The sequence below is a fragment of the Centroberyx gerrardi genome, chromosome 6 (assembly GCF_048128805.1).
Source record: "Centroberyx gerrardi isolate f3 chromosome 6, fCenGer3.hap1.cur.20231027, whole genome shotgun sequence".
Classification (NCBI taxonomy): Eukaryota; Metazoa; Chordata; class Actinopteri; order Beryciformes; family Berycidae; genus Centroberyx; species Centroberyx gerrardi.
The window spans coordinates 7,722,253-7,737,074 of NC_136002.1; the positions used below are offsets into that span (position 1 = coordinate 7,722,253).

General features: G+C 41.5%; 1 protein-coding gene across 2 annotated transcripts; it reads left to right on the forward strand.

Moving 5' to 3' along the window:
- Window positions 1–2,161: 2,161 nt before the first annotated feature.
- cab39 (calcium binding protein 39) lies at window positions 2,162–14,562 on the forward strand. 2 transcript variants are annotated; one of them, XM_071897239.2, is made up of 9 exons: window positions 2,162–2,314; window positions 5,399–5,554; window positions 5,848–6,012; window positions 6,872–6,990; window positions 9,203–9,371; window positions 10,607–10,666; window positions 11,482–11,547; window positions 11,979–12,122; window positions 12,234–14,562. In XM_071897239.2, the coding sequence occupies exons 2-9, from the start codon at window positions 5,441–5,443 to the stop codon at window positions 12,420–12,422; spliced, it is 1,026 nt and encodes a 341-aa protein (XP_071753340.1). In that variant the 5' UTR covers window positions 2,162–2,314; window positions 5,399–5,440; the 3' UTR covers window positions 12,423–14,562. The 2 variants fall into 2 exon arrangements, with proteins under 2 accessions (XP_071753340.1, XP_071753341.1); XM_071897240.2 differs by lacking the exon at window positions 2,162–2,314 and adding an exon at window positions 3,933–4,019.
- Window positions 14,563–14,822: the final 260 nt, after the last annotated feature.

Consider the following 14,822-nt stretch of genomic DNA (forward strand, 5'->3'; position numbering starts at 1 on the left):
GCGGCCAGACACGCTGCTTCCTAGAGAAAATATTCCCCCCGAAAAGACCACACACATACAGGTTTTGGACGGAAAAACACATTTTGTTTGTTATTATTGTCCATGTCAGTCAGGCAGTGTCATCTACTGACGAGGCCTGGCTCACACTGGCTGAGAACAGAATGACATACTTAAAACATGGCCTGGGTAGCCAGTCGTGATTAAATGCATTGCTTTTGGATGGCTATCTAACTTTTGGGTGGATGTTTTTTTATAGGATTTGGATAATTGTGGAGCTAGACGCAAATCCCCTAATTAGGACATCAAGTAAAACAAAGTAGTATAGTATGTAACTATAAAACATGTGAAGATGATATCAGATATGTCAAGCCACCTAACAGGGAAATAATATAAGGTGCAACCCCAACTGTAATAGTGATGTATTGTCACTGTATATAAAATGGTGTCTCAGGTTTGAATATATCATGCAACAGGCATACTACAGCTCAAATGAAGTGTTAAAATAAAGAATGGCACAAGGCAAGGTTATTTCTGTTACCTTTGAAAGTGAAGGGAAGCTTTACATGACATTAGGTTCAGCTTGTGTTCAAAGAGTTATCACTAAAGTCATAAACAGTTTGATTAGGTAAAACAAATGCAAGTGAGTAGAAAAGGAAGAAGTTATTGGACGGTTGTTGGGTGCTGTAGGATAATATTGAAATGGCTTTGAAGATGAAGATGTAGATGAATAATTTGTGAGTACATTTTTCCTGACTGAAAATGAATGGATTCCTTTAGGACTCATATCACATCATGCAGTATGCTGTCACTTATACAATGCAGTGAGTATTGGGACAGTGACAGATTGTTTGATGTGACGATGTGAAGTAACACATTGACTGTGAAGTTAAAGTAGGCTACTCTATTTCAGCTTTAATTTGACAGTATTTTCAGCTAGATGAGAAAAACAGTTTAGGAAATGTAACTTTTTTGTTTATGGTCTTCCCATTTCAGGTATGATTAATGAGATTTATTTGTCCTTTATTTAGCAAGGTTGTCCCATTGGGATCAAAAAAATCTTTTTCAAGAGAAACTCGGCCAAGAAAATTGCATGTTGACAAGCATGACATTTGCTGTAGACAATGAACATGATATTTATACAGTAGTTGTTTTTATCATGCGTAGTCACAAATGATCACAGTGCAAAATCTGCAACCCACAGACTCTTAACACATTATTGCCAGATTTTCTTGCCAGTCTTTTTAAATTCCAATTTATCCCTATGAGGATTCTGCTGCGACTGTGCATGGTTCTACTTTACACTGAGGCATTATGGGATACATGATTGGTTTAATGAGATTAAGTAAATAAGTAAATAAGGGTTTGAATTATTAAACCAGCATCGCTCCTGATAGCCATGGAACATTAATGATTGTTGCTTCCTGCTAAAATTCCCTTGAAAGAAAGAGATGTGACTGCAGAGCCTGAGAGGAGCGTATAGTACCAATCCTATAGGAAAAGAGTGTGTGCAAAAAAGCAGCAATAGTAGCAGTGGAACACACCGAGGCAAAAACATGGGAAAAAAAAAAATGCAATATATAAAAATGGGAAGAATATGAGAAAATGAAGAAAATTATGTGAAAATTACTGCATGTAGTATACACAGGATGGACGCAGGATGTGTAAAGATGGGACGAACATATGTACAGAAAGTGTAGTATAGACTGATGTACAAATTTTCCAATATATTCACTTCACAGATGTAGCCTAGATAACATACAGAATGTGCAGATATGGATATGTGCATTACTAGCCTCTTCTACAACTAGTACTAGGCCTACTAGTACCTTACATTATTTTGATGGTTGTGAGCTAGTTTTTACTTTTTCTAAAGTACATTTTTATACCAATAATTTCACTTGTATTCAAGTTAAATTTCAGCAAAGTAACAGCACCTCTGCCTGACGGCAGCAAGGAGGTTCTGTATTGGCACAGGCTGCTCGTCACGAGGCATGTAACTAGCTCCTGCCATGGGGTGAGAGCGCCCTCCTGTGGACACTGGTCACCTTCTCTGCATGCATCCAATATTGTTGCCATGCCATTAAACGACCAGAGGAGGCGTTAGACCTCGCTGCAATGACAACCACATTGCTAACCTCACCACCAGTCGCACTCAGAGAAAGAACTAGGAAACAGTGGCCACACAATTACATTACAAACAAGGAGAGGCGACGAACAAGGGAAAACAAAGGAGTTTTTCGTTCCGCGGAGCACCTAAATTGTCTTTTGCTGTCTTGAAAAATCGGAGGAGACTAGTGAAAACACCGTTTACAAGGTTTGATATTGTGTTTATTTGATCTAATATTTACAGGCATTGTACTTCAGCTAACACAACGATAGCCACAAAGTTAGCTAACGCTAGCTAGCTACATTTGGCTAGCTTGCTGGACAGCTCTCAGTGAGGAGAAACGTTTTAGCCTAGCCTACTACTGATGGTCTGCTAAAGCTGGCATGGGCTTTACATTGGTGGCTAACGTTGGGAGCTGCTTGTATCAGTCGGGAGCTAACATTTGCGACTCGCTCCGCTGAGTTAGCTAACGTTACATCACGGTATCCAGATAACGCTAGCTTACATTATTCCCAATGCTATTCGCTATTTTAGATTAAGTTAAAGTAGCTAGCGCTGGTTTGTAAGCCTATCGTTAGGCCCACCCAGGCCTCCTGTGTGTCGACCACACACACACACTTGCACAAGCGAGCCAGCAGCAGCACTGTTGTTTGGTGGCACTGATTGAAATATAATAGGCCACGTTAGCCAACAGGCACATTAATAGCTTGCAAGGCAGGAGTAACGTTAGCTGGATCACGTATTTTACTGTGATTTGACTTTAATGATGACTCATATTAGCTGAACACCGTTTTACTGAGAAAGTAACCATTTTGTTAGCATTGCGCAAAGTTGGCTGGCTTCACACCATCACAAACCAGGCATGGATAACACACAGGGGCGGTGCTCACTGTCAACTTCTTGTTGGCCAACTTACTACGCCGTTGGTTAGCAAGTTGTTCGAGTTTTGTAACTTGTGCAACTAGTAAAATTAGCTCGTTAGTCTTGTGGGAAGGACTTTGAAATAGTTTGACAGGTGTAAAGCAAGCTAGCTAACTTGACTAGCTAGCTACGAAGGGTTAGCTCCTAACGTTGCCTAGCTGCTTGCAAGGGTTGTCAGCGGTGTCGCTAGCTTTATCATAGCTAGCTTTTTTTTTTGTTACATGATGCACAGCAGAGCATCTGCTGCTGTCTCGACGGGAAGGGTGGGAGTGACGCAAGAGCTTTCTTTTGACACTGTTTTGTTTGCTCTGTGTGGGGTAACGGTATTTTATGCTCCAGTGGTTATTTCACCTCGCCGCAAGTAAAGTCTGTTCAGACTGGTACCGTTTCCTTTCAGTAGGCCAGCAGCGGTTTTTGACAAAGCCTTTGTGTTTTTAGACTGTTAAGTTAGTTTGTGGAAAAGTCAGGCCCGCGACAGTGCTAACGTTTGTTGGCCTAGTGGAGCTAAATGTCCAGCATACAGTACCTGGTTGATGTCGGAGTCAGTGGTTTAGCTGCAGCCAGCTGATTTCTAACCTGCCATATGTGGTGCCTTCCTACTTGCGTCACTGATACCGAAGCGGGTCAGGAGCAGAGGTGGTTTTGCTGCCTGCTGGCTACATTAACGAGCATTAGGCTGTGTGAAAGGCGGATTTGGCCACCTGGCGAAGTTGAGAGGTGTGTCTAGATTAATAAAGAATTAGCAAGGACAATTTAGCTGCTTGGATCACGGTTGAAACCGAGGACTACCTAGTTTTGCATTTCAACTGGTCACACATGACACATCAGATATGAATCGTTGGCAGTCACTCCCACTTTAGTGCTGCTTGGTTTATATTCCTGGCTCTAGCAGCGCTTTCTAAATGTGGACTCCTTGCCAAGACATAAGAGGGAAGGGTTTGACTGCACCAGGGTTTGGGTTCAGAGGTCAGAGGATCCCAGCAGGAGACAGGTTGGTGTCAGACTGTTTGACTGGTGCCTCTCTTTATAGATCTATATATCTTTATACGTCTTTTTATAGGTTTAATGTGTACCTCTACCTGTGTAAGTGCTAAGTGCACTACTGTCAATGTCGTTTGGCAAACCCTAGTAGCAGACATTGTTACTCGCAACATAAATTTTTAATCACCAGATTGAGATTGAGAGTTTTATCTTTGTTTCCTTATGTCTTGGGTTCTTAGAATAGTTAGTGAAGTCATCCCAGATGACCTCCCCTCTGAGCAAAGAAGACAAATTTAGGCTGCTGTGTTGCAGATGACACTCTGATAAGTGCTGATAGCGGTGATAGGATGGCCCCACCCAGGCCAGGCCCTCAGCCTACCACTAAACTGTTTGGGAAACTTTGGCTTTTGCCCTATAGTGTGTGTAAGGTGGATGGGTGGATCAGGGAATGGTCCAGATAAGGGCCCCTGTAAAGTAACCCAGTAAAAGCCAGCGTGGCAGTGAGAGATGGCGGTCACATCTCGTCGTTACATTGTCCATACCTGGCTATGGCCTTTGTAGAATGATTCAGTTTTATCTTGGGTCAGAGGTTTGTGTGTGGACTGAGGGGACTCAAAGAGTGTGTTTATTGACCTACACAAGTTCATTGAGAAATATGTGTGTAACTTAAGCCCATGTTTACTTAGATAGGTTAGTCAGTGTACTGGGAGAGGGTCATACAAAGGACATCAGCTATGTCATGGTTTAGGTAGGTCTACGTGGTACCAAACATTGCATGGTTAATCATTCACTGACAGTGACCTGTCTCTACAGGATTGTACTGTTGCTCAGTCAAGTGATGAACTTCAGATCTGCTATAAAAGTACTTAAAAGTAATTTATCAACAATTTTACAAGCTGCTATGATTTAAATTTAGTTGCGGTTAGTGCAAACTGTTAACCTAATAAGGTAGTATTGCATAGGGGTTTTTAGATGAAACTCCACATTGTAGTTGCTTATGACTAGGCCCGTATTTACTGTTATCATTCTTACGATCCGTTTTGTCAGCCTCTGTCCAGACTTGTGTGGTGTCATTCTTATCTCAGCATTACTATGACTTCTGAATCATTTGTGAGTCATAGCCTATTTTCGTAATCATCTGTCTACTTCTGTATTTAAATCATAGCCAGAGTTGTATAAGTATTCTATAGAATTTGTCTGGAAAGATTGTGTCTTTAGTGCCAGGAGGCCATCTGTTAGTCAGCAGTGCAACAAAGATTAGCCTCCGTCTTACTCTATTTCTGCCCCATTTGCTCTTGTTATATCTTCTTAGTACTAGTTACTGCCCTTCTCTTAAGATCACTCAGTCTCTCCATCCTTCAATAACCAATATCTTATCTAATTTCCCAGGTGGACAGTGCGCTGCCTGGTCGCTCGTGGTAACTCTCCACCATGCCTTTCCCCTTTGGCAAATCCCACAAGTCGCCGGCGGACATCGTCAAGAACCTTAAGGACAGCATGACGGTGCTGGAGAAGCACGACATCTCCGACAAGAAGGCGGAGAAGGTAGGGAGAGGCTCTCGCAATCTCATTCCTTCCCACTATGTCCGAAGTGGAACAGGTCACCTCTGATATGTCTATGGGGCCAAAAAGTAAGCTTTTCTAGGGTGAGAATATCTTGGGTTCAGACGGTTGGACCTTTAGTTTCTTTTTTGTAAAATTTTGTAAAAAAAATCAGTTTGAGGGAGTTCTCTGAAGGCTGGCAGTAGCGCGGTGTGCTTTCTTTGCAGCTGTTGTGGTTTCCGGTTCAATTAATGTTACATGTATTCCTGTGTGTATTTGCATGTACGTCTGTCCAGGCCACAGAGGAGGTGTCAAAGAGCCTTGTGGCCATGAAGGAGATCCTGTACGGCACCAATGAGAAGGAGCCCCAGACAGAGGCAGTGGCCCAGCTGGCCCAGGAGCTCTACAACAGCGGCCTGCTCAGCACTCTCATAGCGGACCTGCAGCTCATCGACTTTGAGGTGAGACCAAGCGTGTGTTTGGTAAGAGGGAGGGAGAAACGGATTGAATGAGTGAGATAGAAAGAAGAGGAGTGGCAAAGTGTGAAAGTTGAGACGGCGTGTATTGAGGCAGGTTTTTGGTAGGTGTACAGGAGGACTGCATCTCATCATTATGAGACAAGATGCATATCAGTGATGTACACGCAGGTAGTGGGGATACTAGGGTGTTTGTGACCAATCTGCTCATCTTGGTACGTGGGCAAGCGCATGTCTCTCCCTGCAATATGTCAGGCTGCGTGCTAACGGCTGCTGCGGGCTTCCCTGAGTCACCCTATCACGGGATGAGTCACCATGTTGTGTGATCTTTCTCTTGGTCTTTTACCCTCTCTCATCCTCCCGTGCGTTGAAGAGAAAAAGCTGGTGAGGCCTCGCTCATCACAGGAGCACAGCCTAGAAATACGAAGATTATTTATTTTACAAATATTTAAATTTGTATGTACATTTGTTGTATGCCCAGTTCTGGTTTACATGATGACACTGTCTTGTTCTTGTCTTGTAGCTATGTGTCAATATCCATGTCATTATCTGGAGAGGACATCTGTCTTTCCTCTCCCTGTTGATGAAACACCACATGTGAAAGCAGGTTTCACGCCTACACCATAAAAATTGGAAATGCAGTCATTTCCCAGTGGCGCTAATTGGGTAGTTTGACTCAAATCTGTTGCCTTTGAAAATGCAGCTTGATTTAAGTTCAGAATTGCATCTTGGCATTCAACCCAGATGTAGATTGCCACTTATTCGTTAGCCTTTCAACATACTGTTGAAACTTTTGTGATTTAGCAACCTTTTAAAAAATGTATCCTGTATCTGCCACCACCAGGGTAAGAAGGATGTGGCTCAGATCTTCAACAACATCCTGAGGCGTCAGATCGGCACACGGACGCCCACAGTGGAGTACCTCTGCACCCAGCAGAATATCCTCTTCATGCTACTTAAAGGGTGAGGAGGCACGCCTGTGTACACGTACACACACACACACACACACACACACACACACACACACACACATACACACACACAGTCACACACAGTATTCATGGCTCCCTAGCTCTACCTAGATCACAAAGTGTCTTCATGACTTAAATAAATGTTTTCTTTCTTACAATACATGTAAAAGATGTATTGAAGGGACCTGGTATAAGTCTTCCTAGCAAGAAAGGTAAAATTTGATACATTTTGAACAGACTATATTCAAAATGTCAAAGTCAAATGTATTTGTAGAGCACATTTCATACAGAAAGCAACACAATGTGCTTCACAAGGCCAAGAACAATACATGTATGATAAAATAAAATACGAACATACACGTCATCATACATAAAAACATACGTACATACACATGCACACATGCGGAGGACATAGACAATTTAAAGTGCATATAAATTCAGGTAAAACAGGAGCAGACATTTGCTCTAAAAACGCAACATTAGCGTGTTAAAGGGTAACTTCGGTATTTTTCAACCTGGACCCTATTTTCCCAACTTTTTGTGTCTAAGTGACTAAAGGGGACAACAATTTTTGAAATTGGTCCAGTATTGAGCGAGATCGCTTCAGCCGGCAGCCGCGAAACGGGCTGCAATGTAATCCGACGGGACAAATGTGAACCGTCAATGTACGTCCACTAAAAGTGCTTGTTTTTGCCACTGACAGGCTCAGATTGTTATTATAAGTGTCTGACAACATTATGGAAAGGACCCTACAGAGAAATGAAACGTTTTTCTTTACCTTTCGCTTGATCCGGTCTGTGTGTAACCAAGTCTCTCTCAAGTCTCGCGAGAGTTGAGTTGTTGCAGGAAGTTACGACTTTTTAGTTATGACTTTTCAGTTCAGGCCATTCCAAATTAGCTTGTATTTCAACTGGCTTATTGATGCAAATACAAGAAGTAATTTACTTTGGTTTTGGATTGAATTCCCCCTCAAAAAAACAAAAAAAACAAAATAGGAAACATTTTTACGGCTTCTACTCCTCTTACCACAGCCATATACCTACATGTAGAGAAATGACAATTGTACATTGCATGCATGCATGCATGCATAGTACTAGTCAATACATAATTTCCTGTCCACATTTTTAGTTTATAGGGAATAGAATTCAAATTTGTCTTTGGCAGATAAAACCTTAAGGGTCACCAGCAACACTAGCTGGTAACTTTTTGAGGCGATAACATTTGAATGTCATGGTTATATACAGTCTTTGGTCTTTGCCTGTTCTCAAATTCTGTCCCTGAGTGTGAGCCAATCAAACAAAAGCAAAACAGTGGCTCTGTATCAAACAGGCTCCTGATTGGCTGCCTGCTGCCGACAATTTCAACACATTTAGTAGACTGTAAAAACGGGAAGTATGCAGAAGAAATGGATTACTAACATTTATGTTCTTTTCTGAAGAACAACAAACTGTTATGATGAATACATATGAGCAATACAAAAACATTGAAACAGTGACAAGTAGGCTAACACTAGGGCCAAGGCTAGACAGGATTGCAGGAGGAAAGTTGCAGATAGTGTAAATGTGTAAATAAATAGGCTCCATCATTAATGAACAGCATAGATACTTTTCATTAATACAGTATTGTATAGCCACATTGGAGCTGAGAAAATGCCCACCTCATGTTTGAGAATATAGGTGCAATCTATTGCATTAATCACTTTCGGGAAATCTATAAAGGAATTTCAGTGCACTTGATATGCAACTGTAAATGTCATTCATTATTAATCATTATAGTGAAGTAATGTCACTTATCAGCTATTTGTTAGAAGCTCTCTTTTACAGTCAGAGTGGGCAAATGGCCTTGAAACACTACAAACAGTTATTATATCTCTGATCTTCTTACTGTCTGTTAATTCAATAGTATCTCCCTGTAGAGTTTTTATTATTTGTCTCATTCATTTGATTTGAGTGCTTCTGTTCATATCTGGTTTTATAAGTGACATTTTTGCAATAAAATGTTATTTTCAGAAATATGAACCTCTATGAATATGATACATATGATCATCTAGTAATGGTGATGCCATTTTTCCAGAGAGTTCACTGTTTTTGTATTTTTTCTATACGTGTGGATCCGAACATAACCTGCTCGGAGCAGGTTAGGTGTGCAGCCTAAGCCCTTAGTTATCATGGTGTCTATAAGCTTGTCTCCTGTGTTCTGTTCAGGTATGAGTCTCCAGAGATTGCCCTAAACTGTGGTATCATGCTGAGGGAGTGCATCAGACACGAACCACTGGCCAAGATCACACTGTGGTCAGAGCAGTTCTACGACTTCTTCAGATATGTGGAGATGTCCACATTCGACATCGCCTCAGACGCATTTGCTACTTTTAAAGTGAGTCGGCCCAAACGGGCAGCTGTTTGACTTGTTTTTTTTTGGTTGGTACTAAATAGACATTTTGTATCTCTGAAGGTATACCGACACTCACCAAAAACTTCAGAAAAGGATCCTATACACACACGCAAACACACACACACACTATATTGCAATTGGTTTAAATAAAATAAGGACATGTAGAGACTTCAAGCTCCAAATGAACCTACAGTTAAATTATCACAGTATTTCTGTCAGAATTCTTTGCCTGTTAAACAACTCCTTGTCACTTACTTGCAGTTGTCAGTATCAGGCACCATGCAGGATCTGTGAAGGTGTTGGTAAATTCCCAGGGGTCAAGATGAAGCAGAATGCATTCCCTGTTTTATATAAATGCATTCCCCTTAGGGTGTTTAATATAGTTTTAGGGGAAAACAATGAGTAAAGCAGTACAAAAGCACCACTTTCCTATCCCACATAGAGTAAACCTATTGCTATCCAAACTTCCTTCACTAATGCTTATTGAATGTTAGTGGTTAGATTATTGTAATGTGGCAATGATGGCAAAATTTCTTTTATGAGATTGCAATTTTTTTTATTCAGCCCAATTTAAAAAAATAAAAATAAAAAAAGATTAATTTACCAACTTAATTGCAGCAGATAAACCAACCTGCTTATCTCTTTGGAAAGGATGCTGTCCATGAAAAGCACTAATCGCCCTGTAACCCAGATCCTTTCTTTCTGCCGAAAATTAATTTCAGGTTCAGGATTTCAGTGTTTTTGGCACGCAATTTCAATTCATTTCCAAGGGTTTTTCCTGCCACTCCTCTCATTATGCCATGCTTTTCTGGTGTTGCTCTGATCACATCTCCTAACATACTTCACTGTAGCATTTAGCAAATCCCCCCAGTAAGGCCTAAATGTATAGCAGTCATCAATGGTCATGACCTTTTACAGTTGGGGAAAAAAAAAACGGTGATTACATTTTTTTTCGATTATCCTGTGAAATCAAGCTCCTTAACACAAATGCCAGTGTTTGCCATTTTCATCTGTGCACTAGTACAACAGCAGTTGGTTGCATTTTTTTAAAAGAAGTGTAACCCTTCCTGTTGCAGCATGTCTTTTTAGATTTCAAAAGATTATATAAGCCTGATAAGATGGAGAGGAAACAAGTTGTTGTTGATATAAGGTGAGGTTATTCACAGCCAGCGAGTTTGGTCTACCTGAGTCTCATAGCCTGTGTTTTCTGTTTCCAGGACCTACTCACAAGACACAAGCTACTGAGCGCAGAGTTCCTGGAGCAACATTATGACAGGGTAAGTCCAGGCTGATTTGAAACCTGATGAGCTTGCATTGCTGTCATGTGTTTAATAAGAATTGGATTTCTCAGAAGTGCAATAGACAGCCAAGGAGGTACGTTAAGTATGACCCGACATCGCCAAAGGAAGAAATTGCGTATCTGTGCCACTAACCTTTATTGGCAGCTAAGAGAATAGGTATCAACTTAAAGAGCTTGATAGAGAGCAATCGACACTGAAGGCTTTAATAGTTCAGCTAACCTTTACCTTGTGAAAACACTCTTCCACATTGATGTGGTGGAGTAACAAATTAATGGAAAAGACACAATCATTAATTTTTGTGTGGATGTGTTGCTGCAATATTTAGGCCTACCAACTGTTTGAAGGTTATTCCACAAATGTCAGAGATATGAAGTCGGCGCTTACTGTGTCTGAAAACTTAAGATGAACTAAACTGTTCCTTTGTGTTCCACCAATTACATGTAAATTAGAACAGTGGAAGCTCGGGTGTTTGGCGTGATGGCAGTTGAAGTCACTTTCCTAGCAACATCAAACCAGGCATTTGGGACATCATTTGCAGTCTGTGAACACAAAGTGGCTGTCAGTCTGTGTGGGAAGATCACTCATTTTCTTGTCACTGTGTTTTGAAACAAGACGCAGATGCAGTTCTGAAAACCACTGCATGACACATAGAATACCCTGTCTTTTGCCCTCTCTCTGTCTCCCCCTCTGTCTCTCACTCTCAATTTCAACTTGCTTTATTGGGTGACAAGTACATTAGTGTGTTGCCAAAGCGAATGGATGAACAAATCTCTCTCTCTCTCTCTCTCTAGTTCTTTAGTGAATATGAGAAGTTGCTCCACTCAGAGAACTACGTGACTAAAAGGCAATCCCTCAAGGTAAGGGCCCGGGGTCGTGCCATAGTAAACAGGTTTCATGTAGTGGGGCGACTCTTTTTAGAGAGCTATTTAAAGATGGGGGTCTCTTTAGAGTGTTGGGTTTCTCCAGGTATCACCTCGGTCTAAATGATGGGAGCGCCATCTTGTGGAGGGAGCAAAATGTATATGGTTAACATGTCTGCCAGAGCCCCCTTTCATATCCACTTGATGTTGAATTTTTTTTCCTTTTGCCTATGTTTTTGACACTAAATGTAGCGCTTACTTTCATCTTAGTCTGAATAGTGATATTGTACTTTGTAACAAAGGCCTGTCAGATTTAGCTGTCAACTTGTCAGTCTGGTCGGCAATGAATCACAGCTCTATCTGTCGTCACAAAGAATTTGTAGTTCAAATGAATGTTTAATGCTGTTTCTCGCTCTGAATTGATCTAGTTACTGGGGGAGTTGCTTCTCGACCGGCACAATTTCACCATCATGACGAAATACATCAGCAAGCCAGAGAATCTCAAACTAATGATGAATCTTCTACGGGACAAGAGCCGCAACATCCAGTTTGAGGCTTTCCACGTTTTCAAGGTAAAATTTAAAGCAGAGTTGGCATTTCCTCACAGAGGTGGTCAACACTGAACCCAGCGCACATCGGCACACCTGCAAGTTAACATCCTTTTCTTCTTCATCCACTCTCAGGTGTTTGTGGCCAACCCCAACAAGACGCAGCCCATCCTGGACATTCTGCTGAAGAACCAGACCAAACTCATCGAGTTCCTCAGCAAGTTCCAGAACGACAGGACGGAGGACGAACAGTTCAACGACGAAAAGACGTACCTGGTCAAACAGATCAGGGACCTGAAGAGGCCTGCCCCCCAGGAGGCCTGAGGGGTGGGACAGGGTGTGGGGAGGGAGGAGCCACCAGGACCACGTCTGGACGACATCCAGACAACGTCTGCTTAACGGACCCATCAGCAGCTGCTGTTCTGGTTTCTGAACAAAAATTGAGGAAACAAATGAAAACCAACGAAAAACAAACGTACCCATATCAACTCATCAGAAAGTTGCCAGCTCCTCTGCTCCTCAATGGACATTTGATTATTATAATTTTTTTTTTCAATCTTTTTTCCTTCAAAAGAAATAAGAGAAAATAATAGATGCTGCTGCTTTCTTGCACATTGAGACATGTAAGGTATACCATAATGACACACAACAGTCCAAGTTACAGAGAACTTCAATACATTTAATGTAATGCAGACTTTCTCATAGACACACACACACACACACACACACACACCAAGGAACCAACATAACCACAAGTATACATACGTTTATACACAAATAGAGAAACATGCATACACACATACTGCAAGAATATCAGCTACAACCTTGTGATGGAAAAGGTACTAGCAAGTTGAACATTGGGGTGTTTGTTGCATGCCTTGAAATGTGACAGATCCATGGCTGTACCCGGCGCCGGCTCTGTGACGGCCTGCCCAGTCTGGCTCCCATGTTCAGTGCCACAGACTCGGAAACGCACGCGCATCGCAGTAACGGCTACAATTCATATGTATGCCTTCATCCAATAAAGCGACAGTGATTCATTCTACTGATTTTGTGATTTGGGACACGCTGTCAGACGCCATCACACAGAACCATTTACCTCCCGTGTGCTTTGTAACGACGCGGCACTTGAAGCACACGAGGAAAGGAGGGAGGGATGCAAGGTATGAATTTGGTACAGCCCGAGAGTTGGGTCTCTTTATTGTTTTCTGGGACAGGGTGAACATGTACATATGCCTTTTTTTTGCTTTGTAGATTTTTGTTTAACCTTGACATATGAATATATATTATATATATATTACCTTAAACATCACGTTTTTGGTTAATTGTAATCAAATTACTTTTTAAACCGTAAACGAAACAACAAAAAAAAAGTTCAATGACATTGTTTTTTTTTGCATTTCATTTTACTGCTGAAATGGTTGCTGGTGGGTTTCTCTGTACATAACTTTAAGGGCCAGCTCACGTTTAGCTAACCTATAGGACATTAATAATTTGTACAGCCGAGGAATGTCATGGTATTAGCTCTGGATCTGTTAATCCTCTTTTTATTCTCCATCTACATTTTGAGTACCTCTCACAGACTGCTAAAAACATGCAGGGGTGGATGGAGGGCGGTGTGAGCAGTGCAGAAGGGGATTGGGAGAGCGCTAACTGAAAAACATTAAAGCCTGTGTGTTTGTGCACTTTGTGAGGTGCTGAGCGACCAACATCACCCGACTGGAGTCGAGGACGGTGGGGATTTCCCCCTCCTCTACTACATTAACTCGTTAATTCTCATTCTCACCGCTTGGCTGGTGGCCTGGGAGTGTTGTGTGGCCCCGTAGTGAAGTGCGCTTCAGGGGTGAACTTATCGGGATGTTGGCAACTCGGCACATCATTCTCACTTTTCCCCTTTTCCTCGAGTTTGAGCCTTTTTCTCCAGAGGGTTTATAATTCCAGTACAATTATGAGTGTAAAGCATTGTGGGTAGCACAGTACTTTGGGCATGTTGGATTGCCTAGATGGAACTGAGCAAAGTTGATGCGACCACCAATGATGAATTGTTAATTTGCAGTGAAAGGCATGGTCTATGTAATGCTAAGTAAAGTGACTGACGTGAGGCATATTCATACATCTCAACAGGCAAATAATCAACCATCTCAGTGCAAAGAACAAACCGCACCACTCAAATAACCCAGGATTCCTCCATGCACATTGAACTTGCATGTTCCTCCATTGGCTGTGCATGATGCTGTACTAAAGATGTTGTACTGGAATTGTTTTTTTTTTTGTTTTTTTGTTTTTTTCAAATATTTAACAACATTGAAATGTTAAATTGAACTCCTAGCTACATGGCTGTGCGCTGACTTTGACTCCAGTTTCAGCATAGAGCGTGTGGGTGCTTTCATAAGTGTCAAAAGGCCTGGGCCCTACAATCGAAACAACTGAAATAAAGAAAAAAAAACATTTGGAATAAAATAAACCTGTAGTCTTTTTATTCTTGTGTATGAGAATGCCACCTTTCCTGTCTTGGCTCAGACTTCTCAACATTGGGGCATGGGCATCAATTTGGTATTTCAAAATGTGGCACCTGCTGTAAGTGAGTGTGAATTTGATATTGTGGTTTTTATCATTATAATGGAAAGCAATGATCAAGGGAAAAGCGCAAGAAATTTATTTGGAAGTGGTATTTAGACAAAATTCACACAAGGCAAGCATTCAGAATCAGTATTCCCTCTAAAC

Excerpts from the sequence above, each read along its gene's own strand:
- cab39 (XM_071897239.2), top strand. The coding sequence starts at position 5,441 with ATGCCTTTCCCCTTTGGCAAATCCCACAAGTCGCCGGCGGACATCGTC. Across the intron at positions 5,555-5,847 it reads CCGACAAGAAGGCGGAGAAG|GCCACAGAGGAGGTGTCAAA; the intron begins GTAGGGAGAGGC and ends ACGTCTGTCCAG. Across the intron at positions 11,548-11,978 it reads CTAAAAGGCAATCCCTCAAG|TTACTGGGGGAGTTGCTTCT; the intron begins GTAAGGGCCCGG and ends GAATTGATCTAG.